This window comes from Anoplopoma fimbria, chromosome 12 (assembly GCF_027596085.1).
Source record: "Anoplopoma fimbria isolate UVic2021 breed Golden Eagle Sablefish chromosome 12, Afim_UVic_2022, whole genome shotgun sequence".
NCBI classification, from domain to species: Eukaryota; Metazoa; Chordata; class Actinopteri; order Perciformes; family Anoplopomatidae; genus Anoplopoma; species Anoplopoma fimbria.
The window spans coordinates 25,728,205-25,747,183 of NC_072460.1; the positions used below are offsets into that span (position 1 = coordinate 25,728,205).

General features: G+C 44.7%; 1 protein-coding gene and 1 pseudogene across 2 annotated transcripts in view; one reads left to right on the forward strand and one right to left on the reverse strand.

The window, feature by feature from the left end:
• The first annotated feature begins 22 nt into the window (after positions 1–22).
• On the forward strand, positions 23–3,833 carry LOC129099814 (D(4) dopamine receptor-like; annotated as a pseudogene).
• A 2,675-nt stretch (positions 3,834–6,508) lies between these two features.
• Positions 6,509–18,979, reverse strand: part of LOC129099813 (potassium voltage-gated channel subfamily D member 3-like) — a 111,747-nt gene continuing 99,276 nt past the window's right edge. Inside the window, exons 3-6 of one of the 2 annotated variants that reach the window (XM_054609199.1) lie at positions 16,531–16,632; positions 12,770–12,862; positions 10,557–10,816; positions 6,509–6,719 (exon numbers count right to left, since the gene is read on the reverse strand). In XM_054609199.1, coding sequence (XP_054465174.1) covers positions 6,536–6,719; positions 10,557–10,816; positions 12,770–12,862; positions 16,531–16,632 — 639 coding nt within the window. In that variant the 3' untranslated portion in view covers positions 6,509–6,535. Of the gene's footprint in view, positions 6,720–10,556; positions 10,817–12,769; positions 12,863–16,521; positions 16,633–18,979 lie in introns of both variants that reach the window. The other variant, XM_054609200.1, reaches the window with a different exon arrangement.

Here is an 18,979-nt window from a genome sequence, read left to right on the forward strand (position 1 = left end):
AGCAGGTCGAGGGAAGGTCGGCACTCCACGTGACGACGGTCCAATCAGAGCAGAGCACCAGGTGTACTCCCGGTGTGAGCCACTGCTCTGCAGAGAGAGGAGATGTTTCACCAGAACGACACCAGCGAGCACCAGGAGTCCGGCACCGTCACCGGGTTCTTCTTCTTCTTCAACTGCGCCGTCCTGACCCTGACTCTGGTTCTGGGCTCTCCGGGGAACCTGTGGGTCTGCTGGGTCGTCTTCAGAACCAAGAGCCTGCAGACCTCCAACAACGCGCTGCTGGTCAGCCTGGCCGCCAGCGACCTCCTCAAGTGCGCCGTGGACACCCCGCTGCTGCTGTCCTCCCTGCTGCGCTACGGGGGCCCGGTGTCGGTACCGGTACCGGTGCCGGTGCCGGGGTCCATGTGCACCCTGCAGCAGTTCACCTACGCGCTGTGCAGCTGCGTGCAGCTCCTCACGCTGCTCGGCATCAGCGTGGAGCGCTTCCAGGCCGTCGCCTTCCCGTTCCACGCCGAGAGGAGGAGAGCCCGGGTCCCGGTGTGGATTCTGTCCATCTGGGGATGCGGGGCTGTCCTGGCTCTGGTGTCCCTCTCTCTCCCGAGGAGCCGCTCCTCTACATGCTGTGCCGGCCTCACCTGCGTGTGCGTAAAGGTGGTGGTCTCCGGTACTCTGACCCGTTCGGACCCTACGTGCTGGTCCCGCTGTGGGGGCTGTGTCTGGGGGTCATCGTGGTCCATTACGCACGGATCTACATGGTGGTGAGGCGGCAGAGACAGAAGGTGTTGAGCCGCGGGGGGGAACAGGTGAGGCCCACGGTGTCGGAGCAGGTTTACGCATGGCTGAGCGTCCCTGCAGCCGCTCCTCCTGCTCCTCCTCCTCCTGCTGCTGCTCCTGCCTCCTCCTCCTGCTCCTCCTCCTGCTCCTCCTCCTCCTCAGGAGGAGGCTTACGCATGGCTGAGCTCCCTGCCCGCCCTCCTCCTCCTCCTCCTCCTCCTGCTCCTCCGACCCAGGAGGAGGAGGAGGAGGTTTACCATGGTCTGAGCCGGTTGCTCCTGCTCCTCCTCCTCCCTCCTCCTCCTCCTCCTCCTCCTCCCTCCTCCTCCTGCTCCTCCTCCGACCCGCAGGACGGAGGAGGAGCAGGAGGAGGAGGAGGTTTACGCATGGCTGAGCGTCCCTGCAGCCGCTCCTCCTGCTCCTCCTCCTCCTCCTCCTCCTCCCTGACCTCCTCAGGACGGAGGAGGAGCAGGAGGAGGAGGAGGTTTACGCATGGCTGAGCGTCCCTGCAGCCGCTCCTCCTCCTCCTCCTCCTGCTCCTCCGACCCGCAGGACGGAGGAGGAGGAGGAGCAGGTTTACTCATGGCTGAGCATCCCTGCAGCCGCTCCCTCCTCCTCCTCCTCCTCCTCCTCCTCCTCCTCCTCCTCCTCCTCTCCGACCCGAGGACGGAGCAGGAGCAGGTTTACGCATGGCTGAGCATCCCTGCAGCCGCTCCTCCTCCTCCTCCTCCTCCTCCTCCTCCTCCTCCTCCCTCCCTGGTGGCCGAGGCCGGAGCTCCCAGGGGCAGACTCCCGGAGCTGGTCGGGGCGGTGTGCCTCCTGACCCCCGGGGCCAGGGAGCGGGGTAAGAAGCAGGTGGAGGGGAGGCTGGCGCAGCGCTGCGGATACATCATCCTCGCGTTCACGCTCCTCTGGGTTCCGCTGGTGGTGGTTCTGCTGATGAACGTCCTCTGGTGGCAGGACACGGACACGGTGAGTTCTTTAATGTAATGTTGAATATGTGACACTGTGAGGGTTCTAAACTCATTATCACAGCCACAAAACACACATTTAAAGGAAGGTATTGCTTAGCTATTTATATTCCAATTCACTCAGTGTAAAGTGCAATAATGCATCCTAGTAGGAGCTGATTAATCAATGAATCATAAACAGTTTGGACATTAAAAAAACCAAACTGATCCAGTTTTGGGTTTTTGGACTGTTGGTCTGACAAAACAAGCAACATAAAGATATCAACTCTGGGAATCTTTCACTATTTTCTGCCTTTTTTGGATTCAATAACCAAATAATAGTTATACCAGAATAATAAACGGGTAATTCATTAATAGAAATCTGTTTTTTCTTCTTCCGTAGTTGTCTAAAAAGGGTTTCTGGTGAACCTCTGATGCCGAGCTTTAAGAATAACTTTATAGAAACAGAGGATCTTCTCTCTGATGGTCTGGTCTACTGATGGAGGTCTATAGAGGATCAGGACTAAACCGAGACTGATTCAGAACCAGTTAAAAGTTCCTAAGTGTAACTTTGTAAAACAAAATAAATCAAAAAGTATCCGTGCATCTCTAAATCTATATTTCTACAGAGCAGCCACGTCTGTGATGCTGCACTCGTGTTTGGAGAGGGAGGTGGAGGAGAGGCTGAGAGGTGCTCATCTCTCCAGCAGGTCGAGGGAAGGTCGGCACTCCACGTGACGACGGTCCAATTCATTAATAGAAATCTGTTTTTTCTTCTTGCGTAGTTGCTGGTAGAGCTGGAGACGTCGGCCCTGGTGCTGACCTGCGTCCAGGCCGCCGTGGATCCGCTCATCTACACTCTGGTCACCAGACAGTTTCGCTCTGAACTCGGCAAGATCTTCTCCTCCGTCCCGAGGTGTCGCCTCACACGGAGGCCCTGAAGGTCAACCGACATTTACCTCATGTATGCTGCACTTTTATGGGAGCAAAGACAAATCTAAAAAGACTTCTCACACACTGACACCATGAAGAAGAAGAGGAAGAAGAAGAAGAAGAGCCCACAGATTCTGTGTTTGTGGCAGATATAGATGTTTTTTTATCAGGCGTTTTCACAGTCGGGGGGGACACAAGACAAAGGTCATAAATAATATCCAACACCTGACAAGAAACACACAGCAGTAGTCTGAACAACGACAGGTGGCATAGGAGGGGCAAAGCAAAGGGGTGAGAGGGGGGGGGGACCGACCGAGCCCATGAGCAAAAAGGAGAGTACATAACAGAGAGAGAGAGAGAGAGACAAACACAATCACAGACCTCTTTTGTTTCTGTTTGTAAAATCAATACAAAAAAAAAAGTGCTTTGACACTTTGAGCGGCTCACATTATTATAATAATAATAATAATAATAATTCAAACTGTGTCAGTTGAAAGTGCAGCGGACACGAAAACAACCTGTCGAGACGGAAGCAGAAAAGAACTCTCGTTTAAATCACTGTCCCAGCAAACCAATCAGATAAATGAAAATAACACAGAGAACCGCACGCCTGCCTATGTCACACCTCTGGTCATGATGTCACACCTCTGGTCATGATGTCACACCTCTGGTCATGATGTCACACCTCTGGTCATGATGTCACACCTCTGTTCATGATGTCACACCTCTGTTCTAGATGTCCCTCCATCCTAAATGTCCCGTCTGACGCTGTGACTATGAAGTCGATGTCTCCAACCCCACTTTTAAAAAAAATCACACTGAAAAAAACAAAACTCTGTGCTTCTCTTGTGTTCTTTTTTTTTTGACTCCAGGTAAATTTGCACACAGTTGGACTAAACTAACACTGTGTACAGTACTGCAGTACCAGAAGTAGTACTAGCTCTCTGGTAGGAACATCATAAGAGTGGGGGGGGGCAGGGTTTGGTACTAACGTCAGGATCAGAGGGAACTAACAGCAGTATTGTGATATGGTGCCAAGTACCCTATATTTCTCCAAACATATTGACTGATATTAAGTTTGTTTCTAAGTTTTAATACAAATGCGTGTGTGAAACTACTTTTCAGATGACTCCATGTTTAGTTTTTTAAAGAGACCATTGTACAGTTTGCTGCTAGTTTGACATTCTACGATAACAAACGAAAACAAAAATGTGGGCAGACTTTTAGTCTAATTCCAGTATTGCCTTTTGAAATATGCTCTTGGCTGATATGGACAGAGTGCCGATATATGAACTGTTCTGTAGTTCTGTCCGCGTGTGCTCTTGATCTACATCTTATTTATTGTATGCAGGACGCCAACATAGTCTCACGGCAGTTTGTGAAATAATCACAAAATAAAATCTATTGCTTTCATGTTCAGGGACACGAATTGCGCTTCTTTTTTTGGGAGTCCCTCAGGAAGACTTAGGTCTCTGCAACAAACCCGCTATGTTAAGTTGAGGAAAAACATCTTGGTTGGGCTTAATTTGGGAAAAAACTCAAACAGTTAGACAACAAATCCAATAACATAAATCCAAATAGAAGTGTTGAACAGTTGACCGTCTTGGTTGTTGGACCCATCAATCAAGACTTATTCATGTTTTTTTAATATTATAAAGTACGTCACTTTCTCCGACTGTCGCTTCGTCATGTGGATGCATTTCATTTGTGTCTCCAACCACCAATACATCTCCTAATTGACTTTCCATTGGCTTTATTTTGGTGACACGAAAAACAATACAGACAGTTTGTGTCCCTGAACAAGAAACCAATACTTTGCATTTTGTGTCTATTTCCTGAACTTCCATGAGACTGATCTGTGGACGCAGAAGAAGCTGCTGGAGAAACCATAGCAGGTTATGGACCTAAGCGTCTGTGTGTAGCTCCTGTTAATGCTCAAAATGAAAGAAAAAACAGGCCAACAGGGAGGCTTCGACTAGGAGGGTTATCGTAGCATAAAAAGGTCACAAAGGTCAACTTTTAATTGGATTGGATGACGAGTACTTCTGGCTGGTGGACGGCTCATCCAGGTGTCCCGACACGCTTCCCCTGCTTTAAGTTCTCCAGAAGATAAAGAAAAAAAAGATCATTTTTGAAACACCGAGGAGGACGAAAAATTACAAACACCAAGTTTCCTAATCACATAGAAGTACACATACTCAACAACTTTTGTAAAAAAATGCCCGCTGAGGTTTTCTTTTGGGGTGGGGGAGAAAAAACGTCGACAGCTATAAAGACTACTGAAAGCATACTGTTGTTCACACAGGAGGGAGGGAGACAACAGGATAACAACAAGAGAGAGAGAGAGAGAGACAGACTGAGGGAGGAAGAGAGAGAGAACGAGAAGAAAGCTTCACTGGTTCTGCCAGACGATGGTCAAATATTACAAAATATTCTATTAACAATATTCACAAAAAAAAAAGAAGAAACCCGGGGCTCAGGACAGATTCCTGTCAGAGACTCTCAGCGAGGCGCCTTGTGCTTTTTAAAGTGTTGGTTTGAATTTCAAAATGGACTCTTTCTCTTTATATTTTTTGGGTTTCTTGGAGTTATTTGAGGTCTGTATATAGGGAGGGAAGGGAAATTATATAAAACAAATAAATAAATCTCTTCTTCACTCCAGCAAACAGGCACATGTCGTGTTTTTAGAAAAAAAAGGCTTCGCTGCTGAGAATCTCTGACAGAAAACGTGACCGACGAACTCTTCAGAGCGGCAGCTAGTCGAACAAACCCAACACTGAGACGTCCAGAGGGGACGAAAACACACGTCCTCAATCAGCTGGGACACACACATTCTCTCTCACACACACACACACACACACACACACACACACACACACACACACACACACACACACACACACACACACACACACACAGACTACCTTTTCATATTTCATCTTTTAAAAGGATTTCCACTCATATTGGACCTGCAGAAGGATGGAGGCGTGTTTCTCTATCAACAGGTGAGTGGACCGACAAAAACAAAGACACACAAAACAGATGAAGGTGCAAAATCAAATCAGCAGAAAAGAAGTTCTGATTAGTTTTTTTTTCCTTTATGCCTCTTGCTAAAAAACAAACAAAACAAAAAACCTTGAGAGTGAAACTGAAGAGAAAATCATAAAAAAAAGGTGATTTGTGCTCGGTGAAATATGATTCACTCTCACATGTCGCCCTTCACTTATTATCCTCTCTCACACACACACACACACACACCGTCACAGACCACCTTTCATATTTTAATCTTTTAAAAGGATTTCCACTCATTATTGAATAATATCGGACCTTTTAAAGAATAGAGGCCTGTTTCTCTATCAAACAAACCAACACAAAACAGAAGTTGCTTATGTAAATCAGCTGAAACAAAGCTCTGATGATGTAATATTATTTTTCTTTCCCCTTTTGAGTCATCCTTCTTTTTGTCTTTATGTCTCGTGCTAAAAAAAGTAAAATGAAAAATAAACTAAAGGAACCATGAGAGAGAAACTGAAGCGAAAATCATAAAAAAGGTGCTTTGCGCACAGTGACGCATTACGCACACGCCTCCCTTCACGTATTCTCCTCTTTCACACACACACACACACACACACATGAATACACTGTATCTAAAAGCCATCCCCGTCTGTCTGTACAGGGAGTCCATGTCGTTACAGTACATGACCAGCAGAGGGCGGGCTCCACCGCGGTCGGACCAGGACCCTGAACGCCTCTTCCTCCTCCTCCTCCTCCTCCTCCTCCTCCTCCCATCGTTCCACACAGTTCCTCCTCCGTCCCCCTCAGTCTGTCTCCATGAGTGTCTTTATATTCTGTCTTTTTTCTGTTGCACTCCGGTCCCCTCACAGCGCGGACACCTTCACAACGTTCTGGCGGGAGGCGGGGCCTGCGGGCAGGTGAGCGTCGCCGCCCTCGGGAGTCGTCACCGGCGGCGTGGGGATGCTGATGATCGCCGTGGTGATCTGGCTGCTCTGGCAGTTCAGGGACGCCGGTGGCTCGTCCACGCGCATGTTCAGACTGGAGCGGCTACAGGTGAAGAGAGGAGGACGGAAAGTTAAGGCCCGATCCCCAAAGTCCCCCCCCCACCACCCTATGACCTGGAACCATGAACCTTCAATTCAATTCAGTTTATTTTGTATAGCCCAGAATCACAAATTACAAATTTGCCTCAGAGGGCTTTACAATCTGTGCACATGTTACATCCTCTGTCCTTACACCCTCACATCCTCTGTCCTTACACCCTCACATCCTCTGTCCTTAGACCCTCACATCCTCTGTCCTTACACCCTCACATCCTCTGTCCTTACACCCTCACATCCTCTGTCCTTACACCCTCACATCCTCTGTCCTTACACCCTCACATCCTCTGTCCTTACCCTCACATCCTCTGTCCTTACACCCTCACATCCTCTGTCCTTACACCCTCACATCCTCTGTCCTTACACCCTCACATCCTCTGTCCTTACACCCTCACATCCTCTGTCCTTACACCCTCACATCCTCTGTCCTTACACCCTCACATCCTCTGTCCTTACACCCTCACATCCTCTGTCCTTACACCCTCACATCCTCTGTCCTTACACCCTCACATCCTCTGTCCTTACACCCTCACATCCTCTGTCCTTACACCCTCACATCCTCTGTCCTTACACCCTCACATCCTCTGTCCTTACACCCTCACATCCTCTGTCCTTAGACCCTCACATCCTCTGTCCTTACACCCTCACATCCTCTGTCCTTACCCTCATCCTCTGTCCTTAGACCCTCACATCCTCTGTCCTTACACCCTCACATCCTCTGTCCTTAGACCCTCACATCCTCTGTCCTTACACCCTCACATCCTCTGTCCTTACACCCTCACATCCTCTGTCCTTAGACCCTCACATCCTCTGTCCTTACACCCTCACATCCTCTGTCCTTACACCCTCACATCCTCTGTCCTTACACCCTCACATCCTCTGTCCTTACACCCTCACATCCTCTGTCCTTACACCCTCACATCCTCTGTCCTTAGACCCTCACCTCTGTCCTTACACCCTCACATCCTCTGTCCTTACACCCTCACATCCTCTGTCCTTACACCCTCACATCCTCTGTCCTTACACCCTCACATCCTCTGTCCTTACACCCTCACATCCTCTGTCCTTAGACCCTCACATCCTCTGTCCTTACACCCTCACATCCTCTGTCCTTACACCCTCACATCCTCTGTCCTTAGACCCTCACATCCTCTGTCCTTACACCCTCACATCCTCTGTCCTTACACCCTCACATCCTCTGTCCTTACACCCTCACATCCTCTGATCCTCTGTCCTTACACCCTCACATCCTCTGTCCTTACACCCTCACATCCTCTGTCCTTACACCCTCACATCCTCTGTCCTTACACCCTCACATCCTCTGTCCTTACACCCTCACATCCTCTGTCCTTACACCCTCACATCCTCTGTCCTTACACCCTCACATCCTCTGTCCTTAGTCCCTCACATCCTCTGTCCTTACACCCTCACATCTCTGTCCTTAGACCCTCACATCCTCTGTCCTTACACCCTCACCTCCTCTGTCCTTAGACCCTCACATCCTCTGTCCTTACACCCTCACATCCTCTGTCCTTACACCCTCACATCCTCTGTCCTTAGACCCTCACATCCTCTGTCCTTACACCCTCACATCCTCTGTCCTTAGACCCTCACATCCTCTGTCCTTACACCCTCACATCCTCTGTCCTTACACCCTCACATCCTCTGTCCTTAGACCCTCACATCCTCTGTCCTTACACCCTCACATCCTCTGTCCTTACACCCTCACATCCTCTGTCCTTCCCTCACATCGGCACAGGAAAAACTCCCCTAAAAACCCCTTTAACAGGGAGAAAAAAGGAAGAAACCTCTGGGAGAACGACAGAGGAGGGATCCTTCTCCCAGGATGGACAGAATGCAATAGATGTCATGTGTACAGAATGAGCAGCATAACAGAGATACAACACATTCAATGTATATGACATAAATGACCCCACCTGTTAGATGGTTTAGTGTGAGAGACTTTCAGGGCTTTAAATGGTGTAAATATGAATGGGACAGCACTTTGATGTAACATAGCAGGTTACCATGACAGCGTGAAAACATATCGTGTACAATTTTATTCAATAATAAGATTAAATAAGACCAGCTGTGTAAATAATCCTTAATGTGTCAGTGTAAACTTTTAGACTGTCAGGGCTTGAAACGGTGATAAAAACATTTCACGTTACAATGACAACGTCAAAAAAAAGTGTGTACAGTTCTGGGTATTTATTTTATATTTTTTACACCCTTGGATGAACGTCGTCCAGGCTCTTTCTTCACCAAATAATTTATTTACTTGTTTTTGTCGAATCAGATTTAATAACAAAAGTAAAATAAATGAATGTTCTTGGTTTAGTTGCCAAAATGTCAGCTCATATTTGCAAAATTCTTTGATCTGATCAGATTAAAGTCAGATATAATGGGATTATACTGCTCACAAACTGTCCAAGTAATGAAGTCCGTTCAGCAGTTTATTGTTTTCACAGACAATCATTTTCAGCAGACTAAAGACTTCTGAATCTGGTCTAAACTTGACCTTCTATCATCTCACCAGGTTTTCATCTTTGGCTCATATTGACGTTGAAAAGGAAAGAGTTATGAAACGGAGGAATACACTGAACAAGGAGGACTTCATCGACATCTTTGTCTACAAATACAGTAAGCCCCCTTTAGAAAGTATGAATACATAAATACATACAGGGCTGTTCCATTAGTTGGAAATTCATAATGTTGACATTCAAATTATTTGTATCATTAACTTGCAGAAATATTGCAAAGTCAGTCGTCTCTGTAATTGTTTTAGACCAAAAGTCAAACTTTATTAGGAAAACAAAAATTGATGTTATCATTTCCAAAATTCACCAGATGTTTTTATCAAACAAAATATTCTGCTTTAATCCATTTGTGTTGGTATTTAGTCTTTCAAAAACATTATTGTCATTGTGGGGACAAAAAGGGCTAGTGTAGTGCCATTCTAACAGCACCATTAATATCATTATAAAAACTACAAAATTGTAGTGACTCATTTGTTTAGGTTGATGACATCATAAAATATGACGACAGACTTCTATTGAGGTTTTCTAATGAAGCTTTGAATGTAAGAAATAACATTCTGCACAGCCCTAACATATGTTTATTTGTTTTAACTATTTAACCGTGTTGTTTGCTTTGTGGATGTTGTCTGATGTGAGCCTACTTTCTTTACTGACTCCAACACGTCCTTCAGTTTTTCTTTATCCTGGTGCGCCGGCGCCAGATGCTCATTGTGTGTTTATTGATGCGCTTTTGCACATTTTCTAAATGTAAATATGTTGTTTTCTACGGGTGCACTGACACCAATATTTCTCCCTTTTTCTTTCCTATTTTGGTGCGCTGTTGCCAGACGCTCATTTTGTGTGGATATTGGTGCGCTTTTGGGCATTTTGGAGGAGTGATTTTGCTGTTTTCTACAGGTGCGCTGACACAATACATCTCTCTCTTCTTCTTAATTCTAGACTGCACCATATACTCAATGTGTTTGGTTATTGGTGCACTTTTGTACATACAAGTGAACAAGCTGTTTTCTACTGGTGCGCTGACACCAATATTTCTCTCTCTTTTCTTAATCGCCATATGCAAATTGTGGTTATCAGAGCTCTTTTGAACCTTTTGTAGAAGTAAATAAGCTGTTTTCTTCTGGTGCGCTGATGCAAAGTTCTCTCTATTATTTTTTTATCCTGGTGGACCTTTTGAGGAGTGGTGGTCAGTATGCTTTTGCACATTTTGTATAAGAATGAATCACTTCCCCGTCGTAGCTCACCTGGTGCTGAGGGGCTGGATGTGGATGGTGCTGAGCTCCTGCAGGCCCCGTTGGTGGGCGTGTGCGTGCGTCAAAGGCTGCATGTGTGCTGGGCCGCTGGCGTTCTGTAAAGGGGTGTGGTGCTTCTTGCTGCGGCGGCTGCAGCACGTGCCCGTCACGCCATCTCGGCTGGAGAGGGAGGGGCTTCTGGACGGGTAATTCTGCAGCCCCGCCTCCAGGTAGCTCTGCTGGTAATACTGCTCGTCCACAAACTCGTGGTTCTAGAGACAAAGAGGAAGAGAGAGACAGAGTCATAAAACAAGATGTGACATTTACTACATTTAAATGTATGACCATGTGCTGGATATGACTGGATATAGACTGTTTCATATTTGCCTGGGTCAATAACTCATCTGAGAATAAGTCATTTGTTCATATTTAGACGTGTGCATGCAATATTTGTTAGTCTTTTGCATCGTAGCTCAGTCAATATTACATATTAAGTTTCTTAAGGTTGTCTATAGCTACTATCAACACATGACCTCTTATATGGGAAAGAGGTCACTCGGAGCAATGAACCCACAAAGAATTATTGATTTATTGAATTATGTTTTGGTGGACACAAACATGACTCCTCCGCTGGATGTATAAATACTCACACTACCAAAATATTTAATAAGTCCCAAATCATAGTGTGTCAAATGCCAGAAAAAGCAGGATGTCATCTGCATACAATCACATTTCACAGAACGCAACCCAGCATGCGTTTCTAGCTATTCTGACCCACAATCCTTTGCTCAGTGGATATATGAGCAGGGGGGTCAAAGGTCAAGGTGTTTTGATGAAGTAGTACGTTCCAAATGAATGCATTCTGCATGCAACTTTTGCACATACAATTGCAAAGGCCAATGAAAAGTTAATATTTTTGGTTATTTAATTACAAAAAAACGAACTATTTAATATGTTTCCCTCTTCATTGACGTCTTCTTGAATCCAAAAACAGATCTGTTGTTTCAGGTTGAACTTTACAGTCTCTTCGACCTCCATGTTGCCCGTTTTCACAAATCCGGCCGACGAGCAGTGTGTGTGGATGAGCGTGTGCAGCAGCTCATGTGTAATTCTTTTGTTTTGTCAGGCTGAAGCAGACGTCTGTATCACATCGTACGTACAGACGAGTGTGTATCATAAAGGTAATGCAGTGTAGCAGACATCACGCCACAGTGGGCTGAACTTGCTCATGCACACACATACACACATACACGTTGTAGATCATATTAAGCCTGGCTGTCAGTTATTTTCACCTAATGAGCCACAGCCAGACAGAAACCTATGGATGATCGAACAATGTGGGTGTTTATCCTGATATCAAATTATTATCTCAGAATTGACACCATTTGACCTCCATTTCTGTGTGAGTCAGGGAAGAAAAACAAAGGTTGTGTACATTGTTTTGATTTAACAATAGCAGAGATATTACTGTGATATTATTAACCCTCTGAAACCTATAGCCTGGATTGAAACAGTTGCCCAAAATACGTTTATCACAGCCTGAAGCTGTAAAACACGTAAATATCCTCAGATTTTTAATCTTTCCGACAGTCCTTGAACACATAATTTGCAATGAACGCTTCTATCAGAAAAAGCAACCAAAATGAAGCTTAAAATTGTGACATTTCTTTAAAAACATTCTACTCTACACGTCTCATTTAAGATCTCGCCCAGAGTAAACCTTTTGCTTTAAGCAGATTTTGTAAAAATCATACAATTCTGAGCTCTTCAGTTCAACCAGGAAGCCATGATTGATTCTACTGAGACCAACATGTGACAAAAAATCTGTGATACTTTAACTGAACTTCAGTTTGCTGAACACAGAGCAGAGAGGAGAGTAGAGGCTGTAAAAATGGAAATAGTTAAATATATATATCATGTAGAGCCTCCATTTTTCTTCCAACATTGGAAATGCTTGTGGACACTTTGAAACATGTTGATAAATGGATTATATTATTTCCAATTTTTGTAAAATAAATTATCAAAGATTTTCAACTTGCGTTTTTTTCTTTTTTATGATTTATGTCATTGTAACTGTATTATTCTGCACTAAAGACATTTTTGACTTCTCTCTACTTCTAGTCATTATTGTTCTGTTTCCATAGACAAAGACACACAGATTAAAAATATAACAGGAAGCAAAATAACTGCTTTGTGTTCAGAGGGTTAACATAAGAAGCACTCACGGTGGTTTTCTCCAGACAGTGCAGCAGGTGGTGGTGCTGGCTCTCTAGTAGAGACGGGGACTTGCTTAACCGCTGCTCCTCCTCAGTGGAATTCTGTAAGACACACACACACACACACACACACACACACACACACACACACACACACACACACACAATGAGTGCTACGCTACAGTATATTTTCTTTTAAAGGACAACACTAATCAGATGTGGGAGGTGCGCGGCCGGCTGCTGTCCGTGTACCTGATCTGAAAGATTCATCTTGTACGGAAGTTGCTTCGGTTGGAGAGGGAGACAAAAGAGACAGATAGAGTTTTTACCAGAGGTCAAAGTTCAGCAGTGAAAACATACAGTGGTCACTACTAGAGTGATTAATGGAGGCATGTCTGCAGCAATGCATGGGCTCCACTGATGCAGATCAATGCATCAGTGGAGCCGATGCATTGATCTGATCCAGGAGGGAAAATCACTCGTTCCTTGCAAAGGCCGGCTACACGGCAACTGATTAATGACCTGTTTACCATGAATATATATATTTTGTATTCTCAGTGTTTATTTATGCATGAAACAAGTGGGCGCTGTTTCTATTTCTGTGGTGGTTCAAGATACGAAGGTGAGTCAGAATAAGAGGACTGCTGAGGAGAAAGTACAGAAACCAGCAAGAACAACATATGATTGTTAATATTCAGCAGTTTATGCGTATTTCTGTCAGTACAGTATGTTTGTATTCTTTATTTAACCGTCAGGTTTTGTAGAAAAACACAAGACATATTCATAATCATTAACATTGTTATGCTATAATCATCTGTTTGCTTTATGTACTCTCTTTCTCCCACCTTTTCATTCATATTTACCAGAATATTTGCAGACAGCATTTGAAGTTTAATATCCTTAAACATCCAAACATCTCAGTCGGGTTCGGAGAAGAGCTAAAACACAGATCACTCCCCATTATAATTATAAATATTGGCCATAACAGCTCTCTTGAGCCTGGGAAGATTTCATGTCACTTTATTGCAGAATGCCTTCATTGTTCTTGTCAGCGTTTCACATGTATAGACTTTCAGTGCGTTGCGTCAGTCTTCCTCCAGAAGAATCTGTGGTTGATGCTGTTTATAAAAAAAGAAAAAAACAAAGCCAACAAAAACACCTGATCCTGCAACGCTCCACAGCACCGCCGTAAGCCCAGTAAAATGCCATGTTTCGGAGGATTTGTGGGAGCAATTTTTCAGTCTTAACTGAGAGCGTTACGTTTCTTTTCTTGGTTTGTTTTTCGGCGCCGAGGCTGCTCACCTGTGTTCAGCTGCTTTTCTGTAGCTTAAAGCAGCTGTTCAGAGATATTTCTGTCTTTCTATATACATGCCTCAGAGACCCCGTGTCAGCGTTCTGTCTGCAGGCGGCCACCATACTGTAAGAAACACCTTGATCTGCTGTGCATGTTGTTGCTAAACTGCCGCCTTTTAAATTAAACTTAAGTTGGACAGCAATGAATATTTTATTGAGCAGGCATTAATCTTTAAACAACGCTGATAACTGTTTGAACGTAAGCAGCCAGTCTCTCGACAAGCAGTGACACGTGATACAGGACAAATTACACAATTACTAATTACTTCTGAGCTTTAGAGCAGAATATATGGAGGAAAAAAATATTTCATTGTGGTTTACATGATAAAGACTAATTGCTTTTAAAGCTGTGAACCAAATGATATGAATGTACTGTGATAAAACGCATCAACGCTTGTGTTAATGTTGACATTTCTTTTTATAAAAATCTGCATTTCATGGTTGAGAACACCATGTACTGTTTTAAATCAACTTTAATCTTTCAAGGTTAGTTCTGAGGTTGAGTCTACCGTTTGGGACTCATCTACGTAATGAAATATAAGTATATTAACGCCCTCTAATCAGACCCCCCTCTTCTCTTCTCCCCACATCATCTATCGTTTTCACTTTTTCAGTTTTAAATTCACAGCACACGTCTGTTCTCTCCTCTCAGTTGATTTTAAATTAATCTATGAGCACATTACAACATCTGGTGAATCAAAGTTAATGACTGATTATCTGGATATAGAAATGTTATTTTCCTACGCTGTGCCAAGAGTGTGAAGATGAAGCTATTGAGTTGTTAAATTTTACCCATTTAGCAGCTGGCTAGTTAGCTAGCTAACGTCAGCTTTGGAATTCTCTGCCTTGTGTACAATGTTATTGCTTTTATTGTTTCTGTTTTCACCATGTAAAGTACCTTTTGAGTACCTTTTTCTAAAGTGCTATACAAATACAATGTATTATTCATATTATAATGATTAATTCCACCATGTTTTCATGCTAACGTTTCACTGGTTACAGAAAAGGAGCAGAACAGTTTGCTAGTGGTCAGCGGCAGAGCTTGGCCTCTGCTCCTGGCAGCTATGGAGACTCCTGCCGGGAGGAGAGCAGACCGGTGCTCCGGAGACGGAGGAGCTAGTATTAGCGCTGGCTAAATTTAAGTTTCTGGATCTGACGTCGGCTCTCTTCCCTGTGAGGTAGTCTCCCAGCGAGGGTGTAACGTTGTCTCTTGTGACTCTTGTGGTCTGATAAACAGTAAATCCATTAAATCGTGTCGCTGTTTTGTAAGCTACTATGGCTGTCATGTTTATAGACACCACATCAAGGCTTACGTCGTAAAGAAGTGGGCGTGGTTTCATTTCTCAGTCCCTCGCCAACTAATTCGTCCTTTAATTCTTTGCTTGTTAGTAAAGAGGTAAAATCAGAGCATACTGAAGAGACATGCTTTGCTCTATAAAGTGAATTAAAAAATACCAACCTTATTATTAATTTAACTATAAAATACGCTAGTGCAGTAGTCTCTGCAATGAATTAAACCCTTAATAGAGACACATCTTCATAGGAATACTAGTACTATAAATTCAAAATACATCGATTTTCTTTTTTTCTGGCCTCATGAATAAAACAAACGGCAAAAAGAGTGCACTTGTTTTTATATATAGGACTTTTCCAAACTTTGTAACTCATTGTCACTCTTTGAGCTTTCTCTCAACACTGTTGTCTCGAGAAATAATCTCAAAAGCAAACATTCAATAAAGCAACATGATCATTCAGTAAATACTGTGCAGGCTGGCTTTACTCTCGGCCCTGTGATTCCAGTTAAGATAAATGGGAACTTAACCACACATATATATAAACAACTCTGCAGCATATTGTCTCTTAAAGAAATCGATATGAATCCAATGCATTATTCAACCCAGCGTGAGTGTAAGCACCGGTGCCATTCTGATTCTGTCCTAACATTGCTTCTGAAGAGAGAGAGGGAGATGGGGAGAGGGAGGAAGAAGCACTTGTTTTTGTTTTTGCGCCATGTCAGCCCCCGGGCCACTATAGCGCCTGTGAACCGCAAACATTTTGCTGAAGCGAGAAACATCCTTGAGTTGTGTTTACATTTTTCCTGCTGCGTTGCCCTGGAGCGTGTTCCTCAGCCAGGCAGCTGGGCTCAAAGAGCTCACATTACAAATGAGATCACAGTCAGCTGCTCTGATGGGACGCCAAGGCCGCATTCTAAGAACTGATAATTCAAGGAGGGGAAAGCAAGGCCTGCATCCAAAGACTTGATTATTATTGCCTGCTCTGAAATCCTCAGAAGTGTTTTTCAAGGAGAAGCAGAAGTCAGACTTTCCAGGTTTGTCAGTTAAAGAGATGGATAAATGTAAATATGTCATACGTGGCTGGGTGACCCTGAGGCGCTGCGGTTCAGAGGCTGGTCTTACCGTGAACTCCAGAGCTTCGTTGAACAGGCCGTTGCGTTTGCTGTGGAGGAAGGCGTTGGAGGTTCCCTCCTTGGCTATTCGTATCCTGGCCAAGCGGGCTTTCTGAAACGAGACCAAAGAAAACCACCTTAAGTTAGTTAGCGTCCTTCACCACATCTTTCCTCAGAATGATGGTGATGATCACCTGACACACATCCCACTTATTAGAGCTACAGTACTTTCTCATGCTTGATTAGATAAGATATATAGATCCAAACTAAGATATCAAACATGTGCTTCTAAAACATTCGCTCTGATCTCCTGTGATGAATTCACTCTGATCTCCTGTGATGCGTATGAATGATTCATGGTGACTACACGGTATTACACATTCTTCTAGGAATCAGAGGGCGAGAGGAAGCCAGGACCCACGCCTCTATGCATTAGGCAGCTACGTGCATTTAAAATGTTGAATTCAATTTATTATCGCCGCCAGCAGGATCGTGTGATCGATTGCATGTGTGGGTGTGCACCTCTATGTCTGTCCGCGGCTAATATAACATTCTGCTGAAACAAACATTATATCCTGGGTGGACAGTTATGGCTGCATGCTAAAGGACCTCTCGTGTTTGCAGTGACTCACACAAAAAAAACCCCAACCTTTTATGCCTATTTTATACTGCCATCGACTGCCTGCTGACGCCTCACTCGCTACTCTTAACTGGCCCCATCTGGTAGGGGGCGGTACTGATAACACAGCTGAGTGCATCGCCGACCTCCAGCCGCGACTCTGGACACAAAGGGTTTTTGACGGTGTGTTTGGCTAACAGCTAACAGAACTACCAGTGCACACACTGCTGAGTACTTCACGGCAACTGCTCTGCAGCTCACTTTTATTTTTTTTTATTTTTTTGTTTGACTAACAGCTAAGAGCTAACAGAACTACCAGGACATACACTGTTGAGTACTTCACGGCAACTGCTCTGCATTTTACCTTCTGGTTTTGGATGGTGTGTGTGGCTAACGGAACCACCAGTACACACACTGCTGAGTATACAGCTGCCACTCAGTTGCTGCTATGCGGGCAGACAGCTAGGGAGTTCTATTTGGTAAGATTGTATGCCAAGTCTTATACGGAGACTTCGAGCCAATTGCCTGCATACATCGCTGCTTATTTCAGAGTTTAAATGAAGTGTGTTTTACGACGCCTCATTGCCAATGTGTATCAGCCAATCGTGAGTTAAATTGATTTAATCACACAGCAGGGGTTTTTGCGGACACACCTGGTGGAGATCTCTGCTGAGTGCGCCTTTTCTTGTTTGGACTGTTTCTGTGCTGCTATGTCAGCGTATTTCTTTGGCAAAATAAATCAAGCAAGAGTCCGGGCTCATAATTCTTTACATTGCTAGCGTTGGCTTAAATGCATCTTTGGTCATCAGACCTGTACTGCACGGTTAGCGCACTCTCCAGCCTCCTCCTCTCCTTCTCTATCGCTCACGCTGTCAAAGGTCTCCTGTGAGGCAGTCAGCGACAGAGATGAACAAGAAGTAGTGAAGGAATACGAGGGGGAGCAGATTACTTAGGTCCTTGGAGTGAATCCTTAATGCATCAGTAGTTTTGACACAGGGGAAGGATTGTGCTCCAATGTCCCGGTTTCTGCTCCACCCGAAGCGCAATGTGTGCAATGAATGTGTGTAAAAAAAAAAAACGTCTGACTGCGCCTTCGTTTCTGTACACGGGCCTGTGTGAAAAATGAAAAATGAGCATCTCAATAAATCTCTGTGACCAGAACAACTGCTCTTACAGGAGAGTGTAATCGGAGTCACTCACTTCTCAAAGGCCAGCTATTTCCCTGTCAAAGTCAAGAGCTGCAGCTACAAAGTGTGTGTGTGTGTGTGTGTGTGTGTGTGTGTGTGTGTGTGTGTGTGTGTGTGTGTGTGTGTGTGTGTGTGTGTGTTTTCCGTTGCTTTGCATTCTGCATTTTTAAAAACGGAAAGACGGATTCATTGAGGGGGAAATTTGTAGGAGGATCGTGTGAGCTGTGTAAATGATGCCTGTTTAGTATGGGGGCCCATGCACCGCTGGGGGGTTAATTGAGTGTGTGGCTGTGGGTTTGCACATCTCCATGTGTGCTTGGATTTCCATACATATACATACGAGCCTTACAGAGCAGCAGCAGAGATACCTGGCTCAGTGAGAGTATGGTGATGTATGGTAATCTAAGATCATCCCCTCACTTGAGTTTCATTTAGAACACGTCGTTGGTGTTTGTTAACCCTGCAGGTAGCTCACGCTGAGATTTAGTAATCTAAACAGAGGCGGAGATAAACAGGAGTGCACGTGGACACATGCACACACACACACACACACACACACACACACACACACACACACACACACACACACACACACACACACACACACACACACACACACACACACACAGCAGCCAAGCTAGCCTCAAAAGCAC